The sequence below is a fragment of the Phallusia mammillata genome, chromosome 1, assembly GCF_965637545.1.
Source record: "Phallusia mammillata chromosome 1, kaPhaMamm4.hap1.1, whole genome shotgun sequence".
In the NCBI taxonomy this organism is placed as follows: domain Eukaryota; kingdom Metazoa; phylum Chordata; class Ascidiacea; order Phlebobranchia; family Ascidiidae; genus Phallusia; species Phallusia mammillata.
Window position 1 is genome coordinate 18,674,389 of NC_137252.1, and position 21,143 is coordinate 18,695,531.

General features: G+C 37.6%; 2 protein-coding genes across 2 annotated transcripts; one reads left to right on the forward strand and one right to left on the reverse strand.

Annotated features, from left to right (window-relative positions):
* The first annotated feature begins 1,498 nt into the window (after positions 1 to 1,498).
* On the forward strand, positions 1,499 to 10,239 carry LOC145229958 (uncharacterized). Its single transcript, XM_080095304.1, has 17 exons — positions 1,499 to 2,268; positions 2,658 to 2,746; positions 2,998 to 3,105; positions 3,347 to 3,473; positions 3,642 to 3,721; positions 4,797 to 4,926; positions 5,144 to 5,289; positions 5,414 to 5,541; positions 5,643 to 5,847; positions 6,213 to 7,100; positions 7,637 to 7,756; positions 7,831 to 7,962; positions 8,129 to 8,275; positions 8,573 to 8,767; positions 8,828 to 9,011; positions 9,278 to 9,425; positions 9,964 to 10,239. Exons 1-17 carry the CDS (start codon positions 1,584 to 1,586, stop codon positions 10,118 to 10,120), a joined length of 3,669 nt encoding a protein of 1,222 aa, XP_079951430.1. The 5' UTR covers positions 1,499 to 1,583; the 3' UTR covers positions 10,121 to 10,239.
* A 66-nt stretch (positions 10,240 to 10,305) lies between these two features.
* LOC145238822 (protein FAM161B-like) lies at positions 10,306 to 17,424 on the reverse strand. The gene is made up of 10 exons (XM_080102098.1): positions 17,049 to 17,424; positions 16,752 to 16,966; positions 16,030 to 16,500; positions 15,689 to 15,929; positions 15,151 to 15,308; positions 14,559 to 14,923; positions 14,097 to 14,319; positions 13,621 to 13,720; positions 13,175 to 13,398; positions 10,306 to 11,478 (listed from the first exon to the last, which is right to left on the reverse strand). Exons 1-10 carry the CDS (start codon positions 17,166 to 17,168, stop codon positions 11,349 to 11,351), a joined length of 2,247 nt encoding a protein of 748 aa, XP_079958224.1. The 5' UTR covers positions 17,169 to 17,424; the 3' UTR covers positions 10,306 to 11,348.
* Positions 17,425 to 21,143: the final 3,719 nt, after the last annotated feature.

Below are 21,143 nucleotides of genomic sequence, written 5' to 3' on the forward strand. Positions count from 1 at the left end.
AGCTAGCTTTAGCCCAAATGCGTCAAATATCCTGGAATGATATTACTTATCACGCAACAGGAGTTTTTGAAAGTCTGATCTTGTTGACTTTATGCGTATGGCAATCTACACACAGTATCGACTATCCACTTGAGGTTATGTTTGGACAAGAGTAGGATATCAATAGGCCACACTAAAACGACAACATAAACGTCCACACCACGTGCGCTGTGTAAATACAATCTCCCATTTTTTAACACATAATTGGATTGAATAGTGAATGGTACACGACTCGTATTGATTTGAATAGGTTTGCCATTGTGACCGAATTTAAAGGACCTGAAACGTCACAGTCAAGCGGCTACTCTATTGTTGGTTACAAGTGACATACTTCATTACTGACAAGTGTATTCTTGTGGCAGTTAGCGAGATACTAAGTCGAACCACCCTAGTATTAATTTTTATCGTTTAAAATAAACTTATGTGTAGTTATCATTTATCTAATTGTTGTAAATTGGTGTGGTTTTAACCCAGAAAACATGTTTTTCTGCTCTAGTTTAATAACAAACAAGTATATTTAGATTCCCTTAAATAACAACTTTATCTGTGCAGTATGAAAAACGTATAAAAATGCGTCGACTTGTTGGAGGAAAAATCAAAAGCAAGACAACTAATAAGACAAGGTAAAAATAAGTTTTGCTTTTTCTATGAAACAAAACAGTAGCTTTTGCATGTTTTTTGACTTTCATATTCTTGTATTTTTGCATCTATAAACCAAATAACTCTGCTTCAATGTAAAATTGGGTGCTAAAATTTTGAATGTAATTAACCTCATCCCTCCAGTGAAGTACTTTTGCCTTAGTCAAATATGTGAAGTGGTCATTTGAAGCGTTCCCTGATGATGGTCAATAATTGGTTCGTGGGTTAATGCCCTGTGGCAAGCAAACCAGCAGGTTATTTTTTTCTGTTCGAAAGAGAGAAATTTTACGATGTCATGTATCAGACTTCAGTCAAATTTCGCCCTCAGTTGAGATTTTGTTCCTTCGAAACATTTTAGCGCTTATAATTTATATTGCTGAGGAGCTCCACTCCACTTAGCGCTTAAGGATATAAGTTCTTGTTTTTTGCGCGTCCCATCCAGGCATCTGTGCAAACACTTATCAACCTTATTTAATCGATTTTTACTGGCCAACTTTCCCCACGAACACAAAGCAAGTCAGTGTGTTCAGTACAACTAAGTGTAGCAACATGTCGAATGTTTAACTTTTTTCTGAAAACTGATGTCTTTTGTTTGGTTTTGCTAAATAATGTACGCAATGTCAAAAATTTGTGTTGAAAGGCAGCATAATATAGCAAATTTCAAATGCAAAAAGGCAGTTTAAAAGTACAATGCTTTGCTAAATTATTTTGTGAATGAAACTTGAAAGTAAACTTTGGACTGATGTGTGCAAAAAAACGATTGCAAAATTGCTATGGACAAAATCGCTGAAGAAAAACACAATTTTGAGCATATGCAACGCCCTGGTCGCTACTCCACCAAGTCTAATATTCCCCGCACTCCCCTTATTCGGGGGGCGAGAAATTACTTTCCAGATGGAGTCAAAATGAAAAGAATTGACCTGTCAGGGCCAATCCGTAATCCATCAGCGTGCCTTCGGTCTATGGGGTTACTGGATGCTTCGCCGCGAGATTCTGCACCATTACACGTTCTCTGGCCTCCGACCACTGCACAACCGCGCATACGAGATTGGAATCACTCTTCGACTAGTTTTAGCAAGTATAATGAGTCTCAAGAAGGTTTTCGACCACACGGCCTGCCAGCTACGGCCTGTGCAGACATTTGCCGTCAAACTTCTTTAGGACCAGTCGTCCCTGTAAATCATCGAGCTCGCGAAGAAGTCGTGTACACGCAGAGGGCTGATATGATGACCATACGCGCAGACAGAACCAAAAATAGTCGTCAGCAAAAATCAAAACCGTTAGTGATAGAAAGAGAAACAACTAATTCATCCATGTCGTCTTTTTACTCTGATAGAAGTGAAGCAAGCACAAAAAGCATTGATTCGTCGCCAAGACTTTACCACTCCAGCACTCCGAAAACCGCATCCAGCACAGATTCAGTATCATCGGTGCCCAGTACGGCTTGCTCGGATGGAAACACTCGGCTAGGCTACAAGGCAATCGTTAGAAATCACGAATGTGGCGATTCACAAACTGACTTTGATGAAAATGCGCGGCTGGGTTTCCAAGTTCACGTTCGTTTACGGCCATTGGAAGATCAAGAGTGTGGTAAGCAGTTTAAACATGACTTTTGTTGAGTGAAAGGGTAAAGATTTCTTGATCTAGTGCATTTGTGCTAGCAATTACAAACTGTACATTGTGGATTTAATACTCCCTAGAGGAAAATATTATACATGGTTTAAAAAAATTCAAATGTGATTACTGCTAAATCCACAATGACCACAATTGCGACATATTTGATGCCATAATCATTTTTCTACAATAAACGTATGGGTACTTAGGCGTTTTTTTAACAAAAATGCATACTTAGCACTCGCTGCAAAAAACATTAAAACTCATCGATTATTAAATAGTTGGCACTTTTTGATGCTTGTGATTCTGAACAAATGTCTGTCCACAACTCCACATTGTGCAATATTTGTTCCTGCAATTGTTAGGCACATCCGGCAACAGGCTTCGCAGCACGACCGTTAAGGATGGAAAGGTGGTTGTTCTTTGTACCAGGCCGAGTGCTAAGAAGGAAAATGTAAGTCCGCATTAAACCTAAGGCAGTACGTTCATGGCTTTATATGCATTCACTTTGTAATTTTTTTTGTTCAATCGAACATGTGTAGTGTCACATGAGCTAAATAAACAGGTCACTAAAAAGAATTTCAACATCAAAACCACAAACACAAAGAATCTATTGTTATCGGGTAAAACAACTGTTTCGTTTGTTCAAACCACCCTTTACTTTCATCCAGTCATTGGCTAAGCACTGTGTTTTCGCGTCAACAGAACGGCAACAAGCACTCATTTCACTTCGACAGCGTACTCGACGAGTCATCGACGCAGAAAGACGTTTATGACGTCACAACCCATCCCCTTGTTGAAATGATGTTAAAGGTTTACCTTTTTTATGTCTTAGACAGTTTAGTTCAATTTATTAAATTCTTACGTGATTTATTGTTTTTCTGAAGTGCAGATTTTGTGCAGCTGTACACCGGTAATTGAATGATAAACCTACAAACACTAATATGTATGTAGCATACATAAAGTAAACCATGCAGTTTACGCATAAAGTATGGTTTGCATCCCAGAGTTTTACACACAACATCAACTGATGTAAGAGTGTATTTATTCAAAGGGTCACCACACATGTATTGTGACGTATGGATCACCAGGAACGGGAAAGAGTCACGCACTGTTTGGCAAAGCAAGTAGTGGAAAGCACAAAGGAATTATCATCAGAGCCACCGAATCCATATTAACCAGTATCCTCATAACGATCAGTGCTGTCATACAACTTTCTAACATAAAACTAAAGTTGATTCAAGAGCAAATTTTAAAATTTATTTGCTCATTGGTTCAGGGAAATTTTTAACTTTACTTCGCTCAAATTTTGTTGCTCTTTACCTTAATAATTGCATAATTGTGCAAAGCATTGGACAAATTGCCAAATACCGCAACCCTGACGATGTCTTTCCTCCAACTGTATAACGAAAAGTTTTATGATATTTTGGTAGGTTTACTTCATCATAAAAAAGTACCCTATATCCATTATTCCAGTGCTCTTCAACCGGGTATACTGTATACCCAAGTGTATACCACATTAAAACTAGGGTATACGACTGAAGAAAGGTATACGAAGGGAATACAGCTGAGGTCAGTGTTACTAAACATCGCTATTTTTATGAAATGCAGGAAGACATAGCATGCTGGTGACCTATGTGAGACTGACCTGCTTGCTGTAAATATTATTGCGTCAGGTTGGGATTGTTGCGTCAATAATGTGAATTATGAAGCAAATAAGCACATCCCTGGAGTCTGTTAAGGTTGAACAAGGTACTTTCTGAAATTTTACTTTTAAAGGCCCTGGAGTAAAGGATTGTGAATACAAAAAATTGAGAACAAGTCAACACCACACCACATGTCCACATCGCTGAAAGATTGCAGCAACAAGCCAGCCATTAAATCAACTTCTTATAGGTTTACACACTTTTGTATGCCAAATTTCCTGGTCGTAGCACAGGGTGTGCACAACCTTTCCGCTGTGACGGCCGCATCGTAAATCCTTATTAATAGTGCCTGATGGTCAATTTATTTTCTAGCTTGTTACGTAGAACAGTCTAGGGATCAGACTTTACTGTTTATAACGTCACCATCTAAATTGTGACGCTAATGATGCCTGTTTTCGCATTGTTTACCCATAATATGCTTACAAAAAGTCTCAAACATGCGGCTTCTGGGCTTCTGGGCCAAATATTTCAGTTTACATGTTCACGGCCACAGGTTGTCTACTACTGGCCTTTTGTATGACAATAATTCACGCGACCAGGCAAGTAGCCTACCTATTGGTAGACTGTTACTTTCTATGCACAATTATAAATTGCTATGTGTAGGGTATACAAAGTTGCTTAAAAATTGTAAAAGGTATACAACGGGAAAAAAGGTTGAAGAGCACTGCATTATTCAACGTACTATGTACACATTTCATCGACAAGTTAAATTGTATTTAACACAAAAATGTGTATTGTTTTGTAATTTGTCTGTTACCTTTATTTTTGGTCAAGATTTGAAAAAATATCCATTTTAAGGATTCTTCTGCGACAGACAGCATTCGTTTCCATGACACCAGCGACTCACCAACCTTGAACGGCATTACAGAACTGCCTGTTCGCAACATTGATGACGTCACCAAACAACTACGGCGTAACCCGAACCGACGTAAGTTTGGGGTTAAAGAACTTAGAAAAAAACAGATGCAGAAAAAGATTACAGAAAGAGATAGCCTACAGATTCTCACAGTGCGTGGTTGTTTGGTCAAGGCCTCAAAGAAATCTGTTAATTGTTTGCTGCGAATGGGTTACAGTTTTACAAGCTCTAAATTTAGCGTGCAGTTGGTTGAAGCAGTTACCATGAATTACTACTTGTTGGTTGTTAGTTCGGGATGCTGGGAGAAGCCACACCATCTTCACTTTGTACTTCCGCAAAGAAGAGCAGGATGACGGAGATGAGGGATCAAAACCTATCCGTGTTCGAACAACAGTGGGAAAGTTTGACTTTGTCGACCTTGTAGGAGTGAGCAGGGTAAGTCAGAAATATGTTTTTAGTTTTTGGTTTCTAGTTCAATGTATGCTGGTTTGTACCTCGGTTTTTACAGCTGAGTAATGGTGAATTTAGTGACCGACTTAAGATTGCTTATATTGTGCAGTCCACCAAACATTCGACGCATGACTCGGGAAATAACGCAACGGCTAAAGCAAATAAATCACTCAAGGTTTTCAGCAAAGTTATTCAGTCGCTTACTGATCCAGAAAATCATCAACCATCCTTGTTCAGGTTAGATTATTCTTATCACAAATAAACTTTCAAAAGAATAGACACTGAATATCTATGGTTTTGTAATGCTCGTTATTTCTAATACTGCACTGCGTTTGCAGAGATTCAAAGCTCACGAGATTACTGAAAGAACCGTTAGGTGGAAATTGCGCCACCAGGCTACTCGTGGCTGCTTCCCCGTGTCCAAATTCTGCCCACGAGACCCTCGTTTGCCTCCAGTTTGCAAGTCTCGCCATGATGGTGAAAAACGAACCTGTACCACAAGTAGATGAAAGGATTATAGAAGAAGAGACTTTGGTCCTCGAGGTATGTGTTAAAATAACAATACTTACCCAACACAATGCTCATTGTTTGACATTTGTGATATTAAATCTTAAGATACCCTGATGCTAAAACAACACTTATTGCCCACTTTGCTGGTGATCTCGATAAAAAGCACAATCATGTGCTGATAAATGTTGATGACAAAGTGAATAATCTGTACATTTTATAATGCGGTTAAATATGTCATTTTATCAATGATAAATTTATCAATGAGATGATACCAAACCATAATTGCGTCGTTTCAAGAATCACATGAAAACAATTCGTTTTTTGCAATCATGCAACAGTATACGGTAAAAACTCGTTAAAAATAAAATCGAATTTTATTGGAGTTTATTTTATAAAAGGAGGAATCTTCTGATGATTTAGAAGAAGCCGGTTTATCTTCAAACTATTCGCCGGATGATACAAGTTCGCAAGTTATCGATCATCAGCCCTCCTACACTGGTTCATTGCCACCAATTAATGCCAGATCGTCATTTGTATGTGGCACTAACCTAATCGACGGAGAATTCGCCACAACATCTACCAGTGAGGCCAACACGAGTTTGGAGAACAGCAGATCAAGAAAAGGGAGTGTTAGTAAAAGTGGGAGATCGAGTCAAGAAGATGACTTTAAAACAACAGAGAAAAGGTCAAAGAGAAGAAATAAGGCAAAGCCATCTGACTCTACCACAAATACGCGAAAGTCCGATGATTCCAAAGAAAAGTCAGCACTTTACTGGCAGATTAATGGTGCCAGTGGCGAGTTATTAAACGGCGGCCAAGTTGTTTCTCTTCCCCATATCACAAGCCCTGATCGTGAAATCAGCATGTATGACCTGGGGCGCCGAGTTTCTGTAAAAGGTAACGGTTCTCCGAGCCGTGATACCAAAGTCAAACACCAGCTTGATAACATGTACGCTAGAACACCGACTCCACCCAAGGAATCAATAAAGTCGCTGACTTCCACTAAACCTCCAACTGGATCCAAAGACACTGACCGTAAAGAGGCGTTTGCAGCGTCATTAATGCCTGCAGCGTTTGATGTCATCAACAGTAGGGGTGAGATGGATGACATGAGGTCGAGCAAACAACTTCACATGAACGGCAGCGCTTCGCCAAGCGCTAGTGACGTCATGCGACAGACGACGTTAAATTCGGACAAAAAATCGTGTTGTTTGAAATGCGCAGAACGAGAGGAGCAAATTAAAGCCAATTACGATCATCTCATCATGTTTTCCAAAAAAGACCGGGTATGATTTTTAATGAAATTTGTATGGTTTCTGTTTGTATCTAAATGTCATAGACATAGACCATAGGAATTCAACGAATTAAATTGTATGATACGTTGAACTGGCCACCTTTTTGCCCAAATCAGCTAACATTTAAATGCCAAAAATACTTTAAAGTCAATTTTTTCAGCCCGAGCCCAAACTTAATATAAAAACCACTACAATTATGATTTTTCAAATTATAATCGCAGATAGGAGAATTTTGTTCGTAATCCGAACATTTCGTCTGCGTCACAAAAACTTAATTGATAAACTCATTACTATCCGGGAGTATAACTAAGGTCATTCTCCGAGCTCACTGCAAAAAAAATGGTTTTGCACATATCGGCTTGTTCATTTTTTTGCAACAAAACTTATGAATATTGAAACACATTTTCAGTTTGTTCGAATCTTAACTATATTATGTATTCATATGCAAATTAGAATGATTTAGCTCAGAGGCGCCCTATATAACCAACTAATATGTAACCCACAACAACTGAAGTCTCGGCGTTTAGGATTTAAAGCAGTTGAAGATCGAAGAACTTGAAAGAAAACTTTTAGACACAAAGGAGAATGATGTCGTCGTTCAGCTACAAAGACTAAATCAGGAGCATAGCAACAAAATGCAAACTATGGTAATTGGTGTAGCATAAAAAAATGTAAAGGATTGATAGAGAGTTAACACAAATTAAATGGTGTTCAATTACAGGAAAATCTACGATTAGAACTGTGTAAATCAGAAGAACTAATAGAAAATTACAAGAATAAACTTTCTACAATGGTTAGTTTGTTCGAGATTGAATCTCTTCAAGAGGTTCGAAGAACAGAAACAGCTCTCATGGTAAATTATTTTGAAAAAATGCAGCTTTATATATTTTAAAACATGTCATCGAGAAATTAAATAGAACCTCCTGAGAAGGGCAATAATGACAACAAAACTGCACTTAATTTTTTTTGTTAATTTATAGAGTACCGTGTATTAATAGCCTACTAATTTACATTACAAGGAAAAACAGCGAAATGAGATCGAATCTCTTAAGATCAACTTGGGCGAACAAACAAAAGGTGCCACCCGAATGTTGGAGGTGAAGTCGGAACAAAATCGTTTATTAGATGAAGAGGTCACAAAGTTGAAGGAGGAAATGAAAGAAAAGGTTTGAAACAATTACTATGAGCACAATACTGCCTGGGAATGAGTCGATTATCTTGATCTCGCCGACCTACATAAATAGTTTAGTTCACCGAAATGCAATACATAGCATTTAAAATGACAGAACAGTATTTTAAACTATAAAATTTGCACTAGATTTTGTTGAGTGAAAAACGTTGGGAAGCACTATTGTAGAACACAACCTGTTTTAAAAAATGCTTACCACAAAAAGTCCGTTATTGTAAACTGTAACGTCATAATCTTACCCTGTGACGTTACATTGTCACGTTGTATTTTGCAGGAGCGAGAAGCCAAAATTGCGTTTGACCAATGGCAGGCTGATTTGACCAAAAGTAACCTCGAGCGAGACCGACTGACGGTGACGTATGAAAGCGCTGCAAGAGAAACTTCTAGCAAACTGGAAAGCGCTGCTATTGAAATTGAGAAACTAAAACAGTTGCATGAGAAGAAGGAAAAAGAAACCAAAACGAAACAGGTTTGCTTTTACAAATTCCTATTTTATATTTGAAGCTAGCATGCTTGTGTATGTATTTAGGATGTTCTTCAACGCGAGCTCAGTGCAGTTATGTTAAAATTTGCGGCTTCCAAGCAAGAGGTAGAGAAACTGACCAACCAAAAACCTCCTACCACTAGTCATAGCAGCAGGAGAAAATCTATCGTTCAGGTTGGGACGGATGCCGCAACCAATACCGAAGACGTTATGAAAGAGAAACTAAACGGTAATCGTAAAATATTTATTTCTCAAGTTTGACTTCAGAGAAGATTCATACGCTGCTCATTTACAAAGCTAATAAGCTACAAACTTTTTTGTCATCAATATCTGTGAGCAAAAAACTGCTTAGAGGAATTAATTGTTATATGCGCCCAACGTTTTGTTGCGCAATGCACGCATGTAGTCGTCAACCAAAATTCAGACCCTTAAAAAATCAGTTAGGAATTTGCCAATAGCTAAATATTTGTTTATAACTGTTGTTTGTATCTTTAGGTTTGGCATATTCCATACAGTGCCTAAAGTGTGCAGCTAAATGTGCACTTGCTAACGGCGAACTAAAAGACTCACCAGACATGCGAGATGCTGAAATGAGAATCCTTCTGTTTCAAGATACCAAAAACCGCGAAATATTAGTGCAACTGTAAGTAAAAATCGCTATTTTTGAAACAATGTATAGTCTCTGTAAACAAAATAATGCTCTTGTGGCTAATGTATTGATTTAGCCGAAGTTTTAACGTCCTATAGGCTATAGCGTATATTCAGGTCGTTCATGGTCTGTAGGAAGAGTGCGACACCATAATCATTAACGCGGACGTGTTGCTTTCTGCTCATTACAGGCTGTTGCTTGAAGACTTTTGATTTGAAGTCTTGCGTGTTGCGTTTATAATCTTTACGCTTATGGTGTCGCTGTTTTCTTTTTGTTCGTTTTGGGTTTTACTTTTGGAATAGTAGGCCTATTACCCGGATAAATGTGACCTGAATAGGACGTTGAAACGTCAGTTAAACAATACGTTTGTCAGAAAAGCATTATTTAGTTTATATTTATGCCTGACATCAACAGTTTATAATGTTGTCTCAGGTTTTAACCCAATTAAGGTCTCATTATTTTTAGCAAAACAAATGGAACACTTTTCCGGTTTGATCCAAATCAACGTGTTTCAACTAAACCTGTTGTTTAGAAAACGTGAGCGGGACCTATTACGTGATGTCATGAAAATAATGTACTGCCGCCAGTGGTTTACGGAAGAGGGGAAGTCCCACGTGAAACGCACACTTCGAAGAGTTGGGATTGACGTTCGAGAACTGGACGTTTTGAAAAAGAAAGCGGCGACATAAAAGGCGTTCATTGTAGCTTGTAGGGCTTTATTTCATCCACTGTGCTTCTTTTCACTTTTGACTCAACCTCGAATGATTTGCTTTTCTTAATTTCGAGGGAACCACAAAAGCTATCATTTTTCGTCTAATAAAAATAAATTTTACCGTAAGCTGCACTAATGTTTTCTGTTGGATGCACAATTAAGTAGAACTGTCATTTGTATTACATTGTAATAATCCTTGGAAGTGGTTGCACCACGCTTTTCATACCAAACAATATTCTGACAAAACAATCAGTGCCATCACACGGCGGTATCGTCCATAATAAAATGCAGGCTCAGCCCATTAAAGTTGCCCAATAATTTTAAAATGAAAAACGTTTGTGTGTCATGGTCAGAAATGTTTGTCGTAAAGTTGGAAACACTGGTTTAAAGAGCAAAAAATATTAATTGGAACCTAAGTTCGCAGGCTGACAATACCTAATTTAGCGTACAAAACAGCATTTCAATGTGGTTTGACTTTTTTCTTTAACTACTCGGCACATGTTAGTTAGTATATAAACCTCCACTACGCATTTTACAAAAAATATTTAAACAAGCAAAAGTCAAAAGGTGAGCAAACAACACAACATTAGATATTGACATAAAACAAACGAACCGAACAGTAACTTGCGAACAATCGCAGTTCTCCAGGACTATTTGTACTTGGGACAAGAACATTAATACGACGCCGTGTAGAACACGCACATCGTTGTATAAAATTTTTAGCCCTGATAAAACTTAAAGCGGTAACCTTATCAGTAGTCAATAAACTCAACGATGTTACACAGTCGCAATTTATGTTTATGTTAACAACTTAACATGACAAACATGATAGTATTTTTACTTGAAAAACTAGGGTTTCTATGCTGTATAACTATGCCAACAAAATTGTGCAACACACTGAAGTTAAAATCTATGACAACACAACAAAAATACAACATTTGGCACAAATCATTTACGTGTATTTTAGTGTTTGTAGCAGCTTTACGAGTCATGAACACTGAAAAGCGTGATGTTTGCAAACAAGGCATATTTGTTGCGGATCTCCAAAATGCCTTATATCCGGTATTAATTCAATTGGTTTAGAACTGGAATTGCACACTGTATTTCTTTTCAAGTTTGAAATGTTTTCCTCGATTTTAAATATTTACGTGTCCAAGTTCTCTTCGTGATTCTGTTCGGAAAGACCTCGCGAAAAAACATTTTGCTCACTCAAACTCAATCTCTTTAGTTCTTGTTTCCTCCTCTCGTTCTTTTGCATCGTGCGAGTCGGAGCTACCCCCATCTACACTTTCAGCAAATGTAACCTTCGCTGTTCCACCAGATTCTTCGCTGACCCTAAAAAAATAAAATTATTTTTGTTAGGAAAAGACGAAACGATCAGTGCTCTTCAACCTTTTTTGGTTTGGTGAACCCTTAAAGTTGTTGTGACGAACTCATGCACCCTGTTTACTTAAAAAGTAAACTGAGGTAAAAAGCGATATGAAAAATCATTTTGCATATCACAATGTCTAACACTTTCAGTGCGGTTGACATAAATTAACGTCAATCTGCACTCTGCGCAAAGCGTCTTTTGACGTAGATATATCAACCCCACTGAAAGTGTTAGACATTGTCAACATTTTTTTTTTAAATACAGAGGTTCGTTTATACATCAGTTGAAACCTACATTTTTTCTAATATCCTGAAAGTCAAATATTAATGGATAATCAAAAGTTTGTGATGCACCCTTGTATACCTTTTCGTACTGGTGCACCCCATGCATATTTTGGTGCACCCTGCACCGTGCACACGGGTTGAAAAGCACTGAATTAGATCACGCATTAGCAAAGAGCAAGATTCTGTTCTATTTGCCTTTATAAAATAACCACAATCGTTATTTGGACTTGAATAATTATGGGTCCCCTTCCCTGAAGGGGACACATATTGATTTTACTCAAAATGTTTTTGTTTTTTTTCTTTTTTTTTCTTTTTTTTTTCTTCTACCCAAAGTTTGTCCGTCTCGTTTTTCCATCAAATCCTGGATGGATTTGGATGAAATTTACACAGATGGTAGATATAGTTATGTAGATGTGCATCCCACTTTGTTTTTGTTGATAACCCCAGTATTTACCCCGCTAGACCCCTAAAATGGGTATTTTTTCCTCGAAGTTTGTCCGACTCGTTTTTCCATCAAATGTTTGATGAATTTGGCTGAAATTTACACAGATGGTAGATGTAGTTATGTAGATGTGCATCCCACTTTGTTTTTGTTGATAACCCTAGTATTTACCCCGCTAGCCCCCTAAAATGGGTATTTTTCCCCGAAGTTTGTCCGACTCGTTTTTCTATCAAATGCTTGATGGATGTGGCTGAAACTTATACAGATGGTAGATATAGTTATGTAGATGTGCATCCCACTTTGTTTGTCCGGATAACCCTAGTATTTACCCCGCTAGCCCCCTAAAAGGGGTGAGTTTGTAAACAATGTCAAAATTGGCTAAAATTTGGATAGCTTGTAAAGTATGCCAATTATCGTTATTGCGCCATTGCAGTTCGGGGGTTGTTAACAGCCCTTTGACGTCAGAAACATTAACGGTTGTTGCTCAAAACACCTCTAGTGGTTGAAATTTTAAACGTTGGCAGATCGGACTGAAATTTTGCAGTACTATTGATTGAGTCATTGTGGTTTACTACTTTTAAGTTTGTTTGTGTTGAACCTCAATTAGTTATCCTACTAGCCCCCTAAAATGAGTTTTTTAATTTACATAGTTTTTACTCCATATAGCATATTTAGATATGCACAGTACCAATCACTGTGTTTGTCTTCACAGTACCAAACTTACTCATTGTTATCTATTGAATTGCATTATTTTCAGCTTTGCATGTGTGGGGACCCATGAGTTTTTGCCTGCAGAAACAACCAAGGTTATAAAAGACGATGGCTAATATGGGACCCAATACAAAATAAGCATAGGAAATATATATATATGTTTTAAAATAGATCATAGTGTATGTGCAAGGGCAATATGTGCTAAGCCACCCTTCTAGTTACTTCTGCGTTTCCGTGTAGTTTGACGAGCTGTCAGTATCGTCATCAGGTTCAAATGCGTCACTCGCATAACCGTCATTGGTCGCAAGCAGGTCACGTGATGCGAGGTTCGTCGATCCGTCAGAACTAGCGCTGAGTCGACTTTTGTGAACAACAAAGTCATCGCTAAGGCCTGAACTCTCCAGGATTTCCTTGTATCGTTTCTCTGCTTGAGCTTTCGCCATTTTCTGAAACAAAACCAATAAAGGCTTGCCGTTGCAAGTATTTTCTTATGGGTTGGAAACCATGCTTTTATTCAAAACTATGTCTGCAAAACATGTTTCAATGGTATAACGGGAGAAGGCTGACTGGCGGATGGAAATATTTTAACTGTTGCCAAACTGTTTGTAGAGTGAGATTTCCACAACCTTGTCGGTTACTACGAACGTTTTGTAATAAAATAAATTTACCTCTGCCTGTAGTTCGAAAAGTAGTGGCCGTTCGTCAACTCGTTGTTTAACTTCATGAAGGAACTTTTTATATTCTATTTGACGCTCGCGCAGCTGCTTTCTGCAAATAAATAAATGGATAGGTGAAATACGGAAGAGTTTCGTTGTGGGGACCAGCGCCCATAGTTAAACACAAGCAAAGTTGCATGTCAGGCTCGATTTTACAGGTTGAATAACACACACCTAATTTACAGTGTTTTAAGACAGGAAAAAAATGTACGCCACGGCCAAATAACTAAAATAATCATAGCTTTTCAATGAAAAATCGCCTATGTTTATTTCTTTTAAACACATCAGCAAATATTATACTGTTTGGTTTATAATCTTCCCATGCAAATGCGAGAAACCTGATACATATCTCTCAATTTACATGCTCCCAGTTGTATATGAACTTCCTGCTGCATGGTTACAATGGTCAGATGTAAAAATTGTCCTACTTGTATTGTCTTAGCTTTTCCTCCTTTTCCGACGCTGACGTCAGCACCACATCGTTTCCAGATGATTTCTGTGCAACACGCTGTGCAATCATTTTCCTTCTCTCCTTCCGTTCTTCATCCTCTTGCTTTGCTCTTTGGATAACTCTCTCAGCTTCCTGGAGAGATCGTCGCATGTTTTCAATGCGAAGACGGGAAGTGTCAGTTAGGCGAGCAGGGATTGAATCTGGCACAAATAACATGATCTCTGTTTAAAAACTCGAAGTATACCTTGTTGGGCTTTAATCCAATCCACATTAGAGTTTCACAGAGTAATAGTATACGGTGTATAAGCTTATCTGCAAAACTATAAAACCGTGTTGACAAAAGTATTTCAGAAACTTAGAAAGCAGATGCAGGTAAAATAATGCAACAAGCAAAATAATGCTACTGTATAATAAAGTATAGACCTTCAACACAGCTTACCAGTGAGAGACATATCAACAGCGGTTTTGGGTCTACGTTTACTTTTCGTTGGTTTGGTGAAACTTCCTTCTAAATTATCAGCATCAGCTATTCGAGATTCTATTTTTTGGCGCGATCTTTCGGTGGTTCGCAAGCGAAACGGTTCCGAAGTTGTAGTTTGCTGCTCGCATTTTCGCTGGTAACCTTCAAACTGTTCACGTTTGTGAAGGGCGTCAAAATTCGGGACGTTGTGTGTTTCAGGGCGGAATGTGTAGGCCGTTTGTTTGTCCACTTCACGTTGCCAAGCCCGACGCTTCTCGTTAGCCATCATCTCGTGAGCCTGCATGCGTGGTGGTAGCGCTGACGAACGCATTAGATCTTCCGACCTTTGAAGAGTTGCTAGCATGTTAACACAAAACTACATAAATATCCAACTGCGCTTCTCTTCCATTGTAAACCATGAGTTTCTAACCTGTGGTTTGTGGACCCCCTCAAACAAATTTTCAATGTCAAAATTTTAGCGATTTATAGTTTTTAAAAGATTACAAAAAACTAAACTGCAAATGCACACTTTAAGTTGTAAGAATTGGTTATTCCATTACACTGAAAATACCTCATTTTCTTTTTAATTTTTCGATACAACCCCTCTTCTACAATACGATCACACACAGATGGATCATGAACACTGTAAGGAACAGGACTTGCTTCAAAGTTCGCCATTTTCTTAATGTCACGAAGCTTTTGTTTTTCTTCTTTCTGTCGTTGCTGTTCCTACATTTTTACACAGTGTAATTTTTAAGTACAGGAACAAACCTTTAATGCAAATCATTTAATACTGTAATTTCCTATTTTTTTGTAATCAATTAAAAGCTTTTGAATGTTTTATTTTTTGATGTCCTACCTGCAAAGCTTAAAAGGACTGGGATTGAAACAATAGCAAACATACAAACATGTTACATCAAAACCAAAATAATTTTATGAAAATGCATATATATATATATATATATATATATGTATGTTTAAAGCTATGCCAGAAAATAAATTTAACGAATATAAAACACTTAAACAAAACAAGCATAGTAGTTGATAATATGTGATCTAGTTCAAAATTAATACATTTTTAACAAAAAAAACTTTTGTTGACTTCAAACCTTTATTTTTTGTTTTTGAGCCTCTCTTTCAGCAAATGAAAATGGTTTCTGCAATGCGACGAGTGTTGAAATTGCATTTTCACGATTAAATCTTGATCTTTGTTCCTGTCGCTCTTTAAACTCATTGTACAAAGGAAGGTAGATGTGAGCTGGAGGTTCACGAGCTCTAATTTTAAACCCAAGTTCATCCTGCTCCATATCTGCTCTTTCTTGATTGCACAAAGTTATTTCATGTGATGATCTACAAAAAAAATATCTTGTATAGCAAATCATCTACAAAATGTTGTAATAATGTTTGACTTTTATCGCCAAAAAACTGATCAAACATAAACGTAAAATACCTTGTGTGTGATTTTCCTTTTTTCTGCTCTTCCCTTAAAGTCATTTTAAATGGTTTTGGAATTGTTATGATAGGTGACCACTCTTTTTTAGCTGGTGGAGCAGTTTTGGGACGAATGTTGTTTCTTTTTGCCTTTATACTTTTGTTTGGACCTTTACGTTCAATATAACTTTCTAGATGAAAGTCATCCCACATTCTTGTGATCTCATTTTCATTTGAGTTAGCATCAGAAGAAATGTCACTCATCTTAGCATCATATTCATCCTCTTGTAAATCATCTGAAATGTTTTGTGAGTCTTGTGAACTCGTTTCATGCTGGAAGTGGACAGCTCTTGATGGATGGATTGGAATCTGAATTGGTTCATCATCCGATTCTGAATCCATATGGTAACTTTTAGTCCAGGAATATAACTTTCTGCTCTCATTGAGTTCTGGGGTTTTTCGATGTTGTGACAGTTGAGAGTGACACTGTCTGTTATACAAAATAAAAAATAAAACTGAAAGGCAAGAATTGCTAAGGTAAGGTTTGTTGGTTTTGTATAAAACTATATTGCAAAAGTTACCTGGGCTTTACATGAGTAAATTTAAGGTTAAAATAGTTGTTACAATATGCAGCTTTAACATCACTTAACAGGGAAGCTAAAGATTCTGCTAATAAAGTCAAATGAATACAGGAGAAAAAGTAGTACAAATAGCTAAAAAAATTTACTGTTGTATTTTAACCTTGTGTCAGATTCATCGTACAACTGACTGAGAAGCTTTAAAGTCTTTTTATGTTCCTTTCTAAGACTTTGCAGTTTGCCATAAAACTCTGCTGTTAGGGTTTCTCTGTTCATTTCAAAGGCTTGCAGTGTAAGTGGCTCGGATGCAGAATATGTTGAAAAGTTTTGTGGTTCAGGTTGATGAACATAAAGTGGGTCAACATCTTCTGAAAACTCCTAAATAAAACAAATATTAAAGGTTATAAATGAAATATAAGGGCATTTATTTTTAAAGTTTTTTTTTTACAAATTACCGTACCTTTGTTTTTGTTTCACTTGCTGAACCAAGATGACCACTATTGTATGAAGTGAGACTTTGTTTAACTACCGGCCGTTTAACAGATGCCATAGTTATCTTTGACATGTAATGAGCGTCCATTTTTTTTAAACAAGGTGACTTTCGATATACAGAGACAGAGTTCTTCCAAAATATTTCTTTACTTTTCCTTTTCTAATTTTTACTTAAAATATGTCCTCATGACATACAAAACCAGTCGGCGAAACTAACACAATGTAAGTCTTCAAAAATTGTTCCTTAAGGTTACATAAACGGCATTTAAAAGTGTAAAACATAACTTTTAGTTCAAAGCTTTTCGCTGTTTACAGTAACCAATGCGGCTTGATCTTCCTTAAATCCAGCTGTTCCAGGCATCCAACAAATTTCGCAAGAAAGTGCATCCATTTCGTCGCAGATTTATTTATTTGGATACTAATTTATTTGGAGCATTCGTATTTGTTTAACATTAACAAACGTGATAAAAATATTAAAATATTTTGTGTTTTAAGGATCGGCCTGCCCAACAACAGCAAATACAAATTCTGTGCATGCCGCACGTTTGTTGCAGCTTATTAATCAATGATGCTAAATTGGGGCTGTTTTCTCACATTAAGGTAGATCTGGATCCTACTGGTTTCAACAATGGGCCTCCTGCTTAACAGCAGTATAATTTTTAATTAACATGCTTAGCAGATAACACAGTCATAATAAATGGTTTGACAAATCAACAACTATCTTGCAGTTGCGGATCGTTTTGTATGTTAGCCTACTAAACTTTTTTTTACTTTTTTCTAGTGTATTTTGATATTTATGTAACCTGGCTATGATCCTTTAAGTTTTGCTATTTTATTTAAGTTTGAATTGCATTCCATGGAAGCGCTTGTAAGCAATCCGATGGGTGACGCAAAACCCTTATGTCTCTCAAATCGTCCTCGACTGTCGCAAATCAGGGCAAGAGCTTGGCCGAATGGTCTGGCGCGCCTCACTCACATTACAGACATAAAAAAACATTGATCGGGATTCGTCCCCGGGAGGTTCCTGGGTTCGAACCCCGTGAAAAAAAAGAGTTCTCCGTCGATGTAGGCCTACTTGTTTCATTGCAAGTCCGTTGGATTATTTTTGCTTATTTTATGAAAGGCGACTTCAACTCATTAGAATCCGCTTGGTTGGGGTAATGCAGCTTAAGTTTCTTGCTCAGCAAAGCACAACTGCCTGAGACTGGGTTAGAACATACAAATCTGGGCAACCTTTTTGATATTTGATTTTTGTTGGTAACAAAAACTAATTTCCATTTCAAGGTTTTTAATGCGTCCCAGCACATTCTGAAAGTTTGCTCTTGTGGGTTTGCTCTTGTTGAAATTGAGTATTAATTGTAAGTCGCGATACGCAGAATGAATGAGTTGATCATTATGTTCTCTCTCAGGCATCTATGTAGACTGAAAAAGCTACAAAAATTTTTTAATGCAAACATTAGAGCTAGGATGGATCGGTTCGGAAATGGACAAACATTTTTCACATCGCTTAAATCCAACACGCCACGAAGCACAGAAAAAAATATGTTGTTTTCAATTAGACCGCGGATTTGTCTGTGTTGTTTGTGGCAAAAGACGAGCAATTTGTTCCCTTGGCACGTATCAAGTTTCTCTTGCCAGGGGAGTTGCATTGCTCGCTTCGAGAATAAACGCAAAACACATCAAAACCTCCCCTCTTTGTCTCGATATCTCTCCAACCTTTTATTCGTCGGCAGAAGTTAATACAACGCGCAGTGTGATCCCTTGGGTGTCGACAGGGCTAATGAGATGTCACAGTAAAGTACCTGCTGTCTTTCGCTTCTGCACTTGCTCCCTGTGAACAAGTGTTGTAGCTGCACAATTCCCATCGGATCAGTAGTATCGTTTATTTGCCCTTTCAGGCTTTCACACGACCACAACGCAGTCTCGTGCAGTTTTAGTCGAAACTTTTATAACTTATCTTTCAACAAGAGTTATATATTTTTTATTTGTGGTATAAATAATGCTGAAACACTTTCCTTAATAGGGAATCTTCCGTAGACAATAGAACGTAAAAAAAATTCTGTACTGGTACAAATACTCATTTAAAATCGGATTATATTCATTACGTTCTCAAATGCTTTAAAAACTCTTCTGGTTGGTCACTGGCGAATTTTCACCACTAAGTAAAGCAGCGTGAACAATTATGAAATAGTGCACTGTGTTAAAACAGCTCGATGGTTTACAGCTGGGCCACGGCGTTTTCTTCCGAAACCGTTGTGTTATACGAAGTTCGATTTCTGAACAAAAAAACGGTACATAATAGTACAACAGCACTACACTAATGGCACAAGATTATAGGCTGCCTCTGTCGGCTTAAACAAAAAAAACAAAAAGTTTCATTTGTTGATATAAAACAAAACTAGGCAACATAGTTAAAGGTCCGCGTGACATTTTTGAAACTCGTTTAAAATATCCACATCTAGAATTAGGTTGTGTATTCTGACAATTTCACAAAACGTGCAAACTTGCGTGCTTGTTGGTGTAAATTTTATTCTATTCCCATGTGCAATTTGCTAGAGTTTATAATTTTGGGTCAAAAACTGAAAACAACTCTACACTGTGGTCTAATTTACATAAATATAGTTTAAAATATTGCGCAACATTTGGTCATCCCTTTGTCTGTTGTGTCATAAATCATATGGTGTGCAAAACGTCTTGAAGTAGTGGCACGGTAATACATACAGCGCGCAGCTCCGTTTAGTCAATTCCAATTAAAGAACCTGTAGCGCCGGGTCAGATTAACGCGGCTTCCAGAGTTAATTTATGTTTATGGCGCTGCGTGCTTTGCGAGGAAGGCAGTGGGCAACTTGTAATTGATTTGTGGCCTAATTCAGGCCCACCAAGCTTGGTTTGCAACGTAAGCTGCTTTTGTAGGTAGAAAAACTATGTTCAGTGTAATATTATCATTGTCGGATTTAGTACAATGTTTGGTTGACAGTCTGCTCGCAAATTGGATTTGTTTTGCAGTTTATAAGAGCACCGATTTGAATTCCCATTTTTGCCAGATTCTATCCGAAGTAAAAGGAGTATACACACTTGATGGTTGTCAAACTTGAGTGAAAATAAGCGACATTATGTTTTTATTTGGAAACAGTATAGCAAACAGCTCAGAACAGCGCAAAGTCCAGAAAAATAAATCCAGCGTGTCAGTTTGGTTTTTTTCACGGTTCGTAAATGTCGACGAAATTCCTAGTGATTGTGATAACACTAGACTGGAGAGCTGAAATGTTGACAGGTGATATCTAAAACGGCATTTCGGTGCGGAATTCTTTACCATTTCGGTCCTCGCTTCTGATTGCATGTGACGTTTTGACGATAAGGTAGCAAAACGCCTTCTCTGATCATAAAATATAACGAACTGGTTCAATTGGCAGTTTTTGCAAAAAATAAATGATAATACAGACGTAAGATTAAAGTCGACATAACCATAACCACAAACAGATGAATCGTGGCGTATTTAATAGTTTTGTAAGGAATGCGCGGTGTGGAACAGCTGCACGCGTGAAACTTTATTTATTGAATTATATGTTTTGTTTTGGGGATTGAATAAGTGTAGCACCAGAAGGAAACTTCTGTTGTTGTAATGGAGTAAGACGTACACGTTATTTTAACGCTATGTGTGCATTAATTAATAGCTGAATTCAAGTTTGGTTGCTTGTTACTTAGTGTCTATAATATTGTATTTTGGTATTTTTAGAAGCAAAGAAACCATACACTTTCAAAACATATGAATGCAGCATTGAACTCATCATCTTTAACGCGCTGCGGTCTTTGTTTACATGCACAGTTACACAAACAGGGAAACATGACCCTGTTCCTAATCTTCATTCGTCACATCCCGACAAAACAAACCAAGAAGTTCAGTACAGCTGACTCGCGTCCTTTTGATTGTGAGCGCCGCAATATTGGGGTCATTTCTTTGTGCCCACCCCGCCCAAGATTGCTTCCCGCTGTGGCAGATATTTAAAAAAGCCTGGGGGTCCGAAACTTGATATGTCATGTCTTTAAAAAGCTTTCACTGTCC

What these genes read in the sequence shown, in the direction of transcription:
- LOC145229958 (XM_080095304.1), top strand. Translation starts at nt 1,584, where the DNA reads ATGAAAAGAATTGACCTGTCAGGGCCAATCCGTAATCCATCAGCGTGC. An exon ending in CACCGAATCCATATTAACCA is followed by an intron (nt 3,474 to 3,641) that starts GTATCCTCATAA and finishes AATTGTGCAAAG; the next exon opens with CATTGGACAAATTGCCAAAT. An exon ending in TATGAAAGAGAAACTAAACG is followed by an intron (nt 9,012 to 9,277) that starts GTAATCGTAAAA and finishes TTGTATCTTTAG; the next exon opens with GTTTGGCATATTCCATACAG.
- LOC145238822 (XM_080102098.1), bottom strand. Translation starts at nt 17,168, where the DNA reads ATGGACGCTCATTACATGTCAAAGATAACTATGGCATCTGTTAAACGG. An exon ending in CAAGTGAAACAAAAACAAAG is followed by an intron (nt 16,967 to 17,048) that starts GTACGGTAATTT and finishes TGTTTTATTTAG; the next exon opens with GAGTTTTCAGAAGATGTTGA. An exon ending in TTTTCGAACTACAGGCAGAG is followed by an intron (nt 13,399 to 13,620) that starts GTAAATTTATTT and finishes GTTTTGTTTCAG; the next exon opens with AAAATGGCGAAAGCTCAAGC.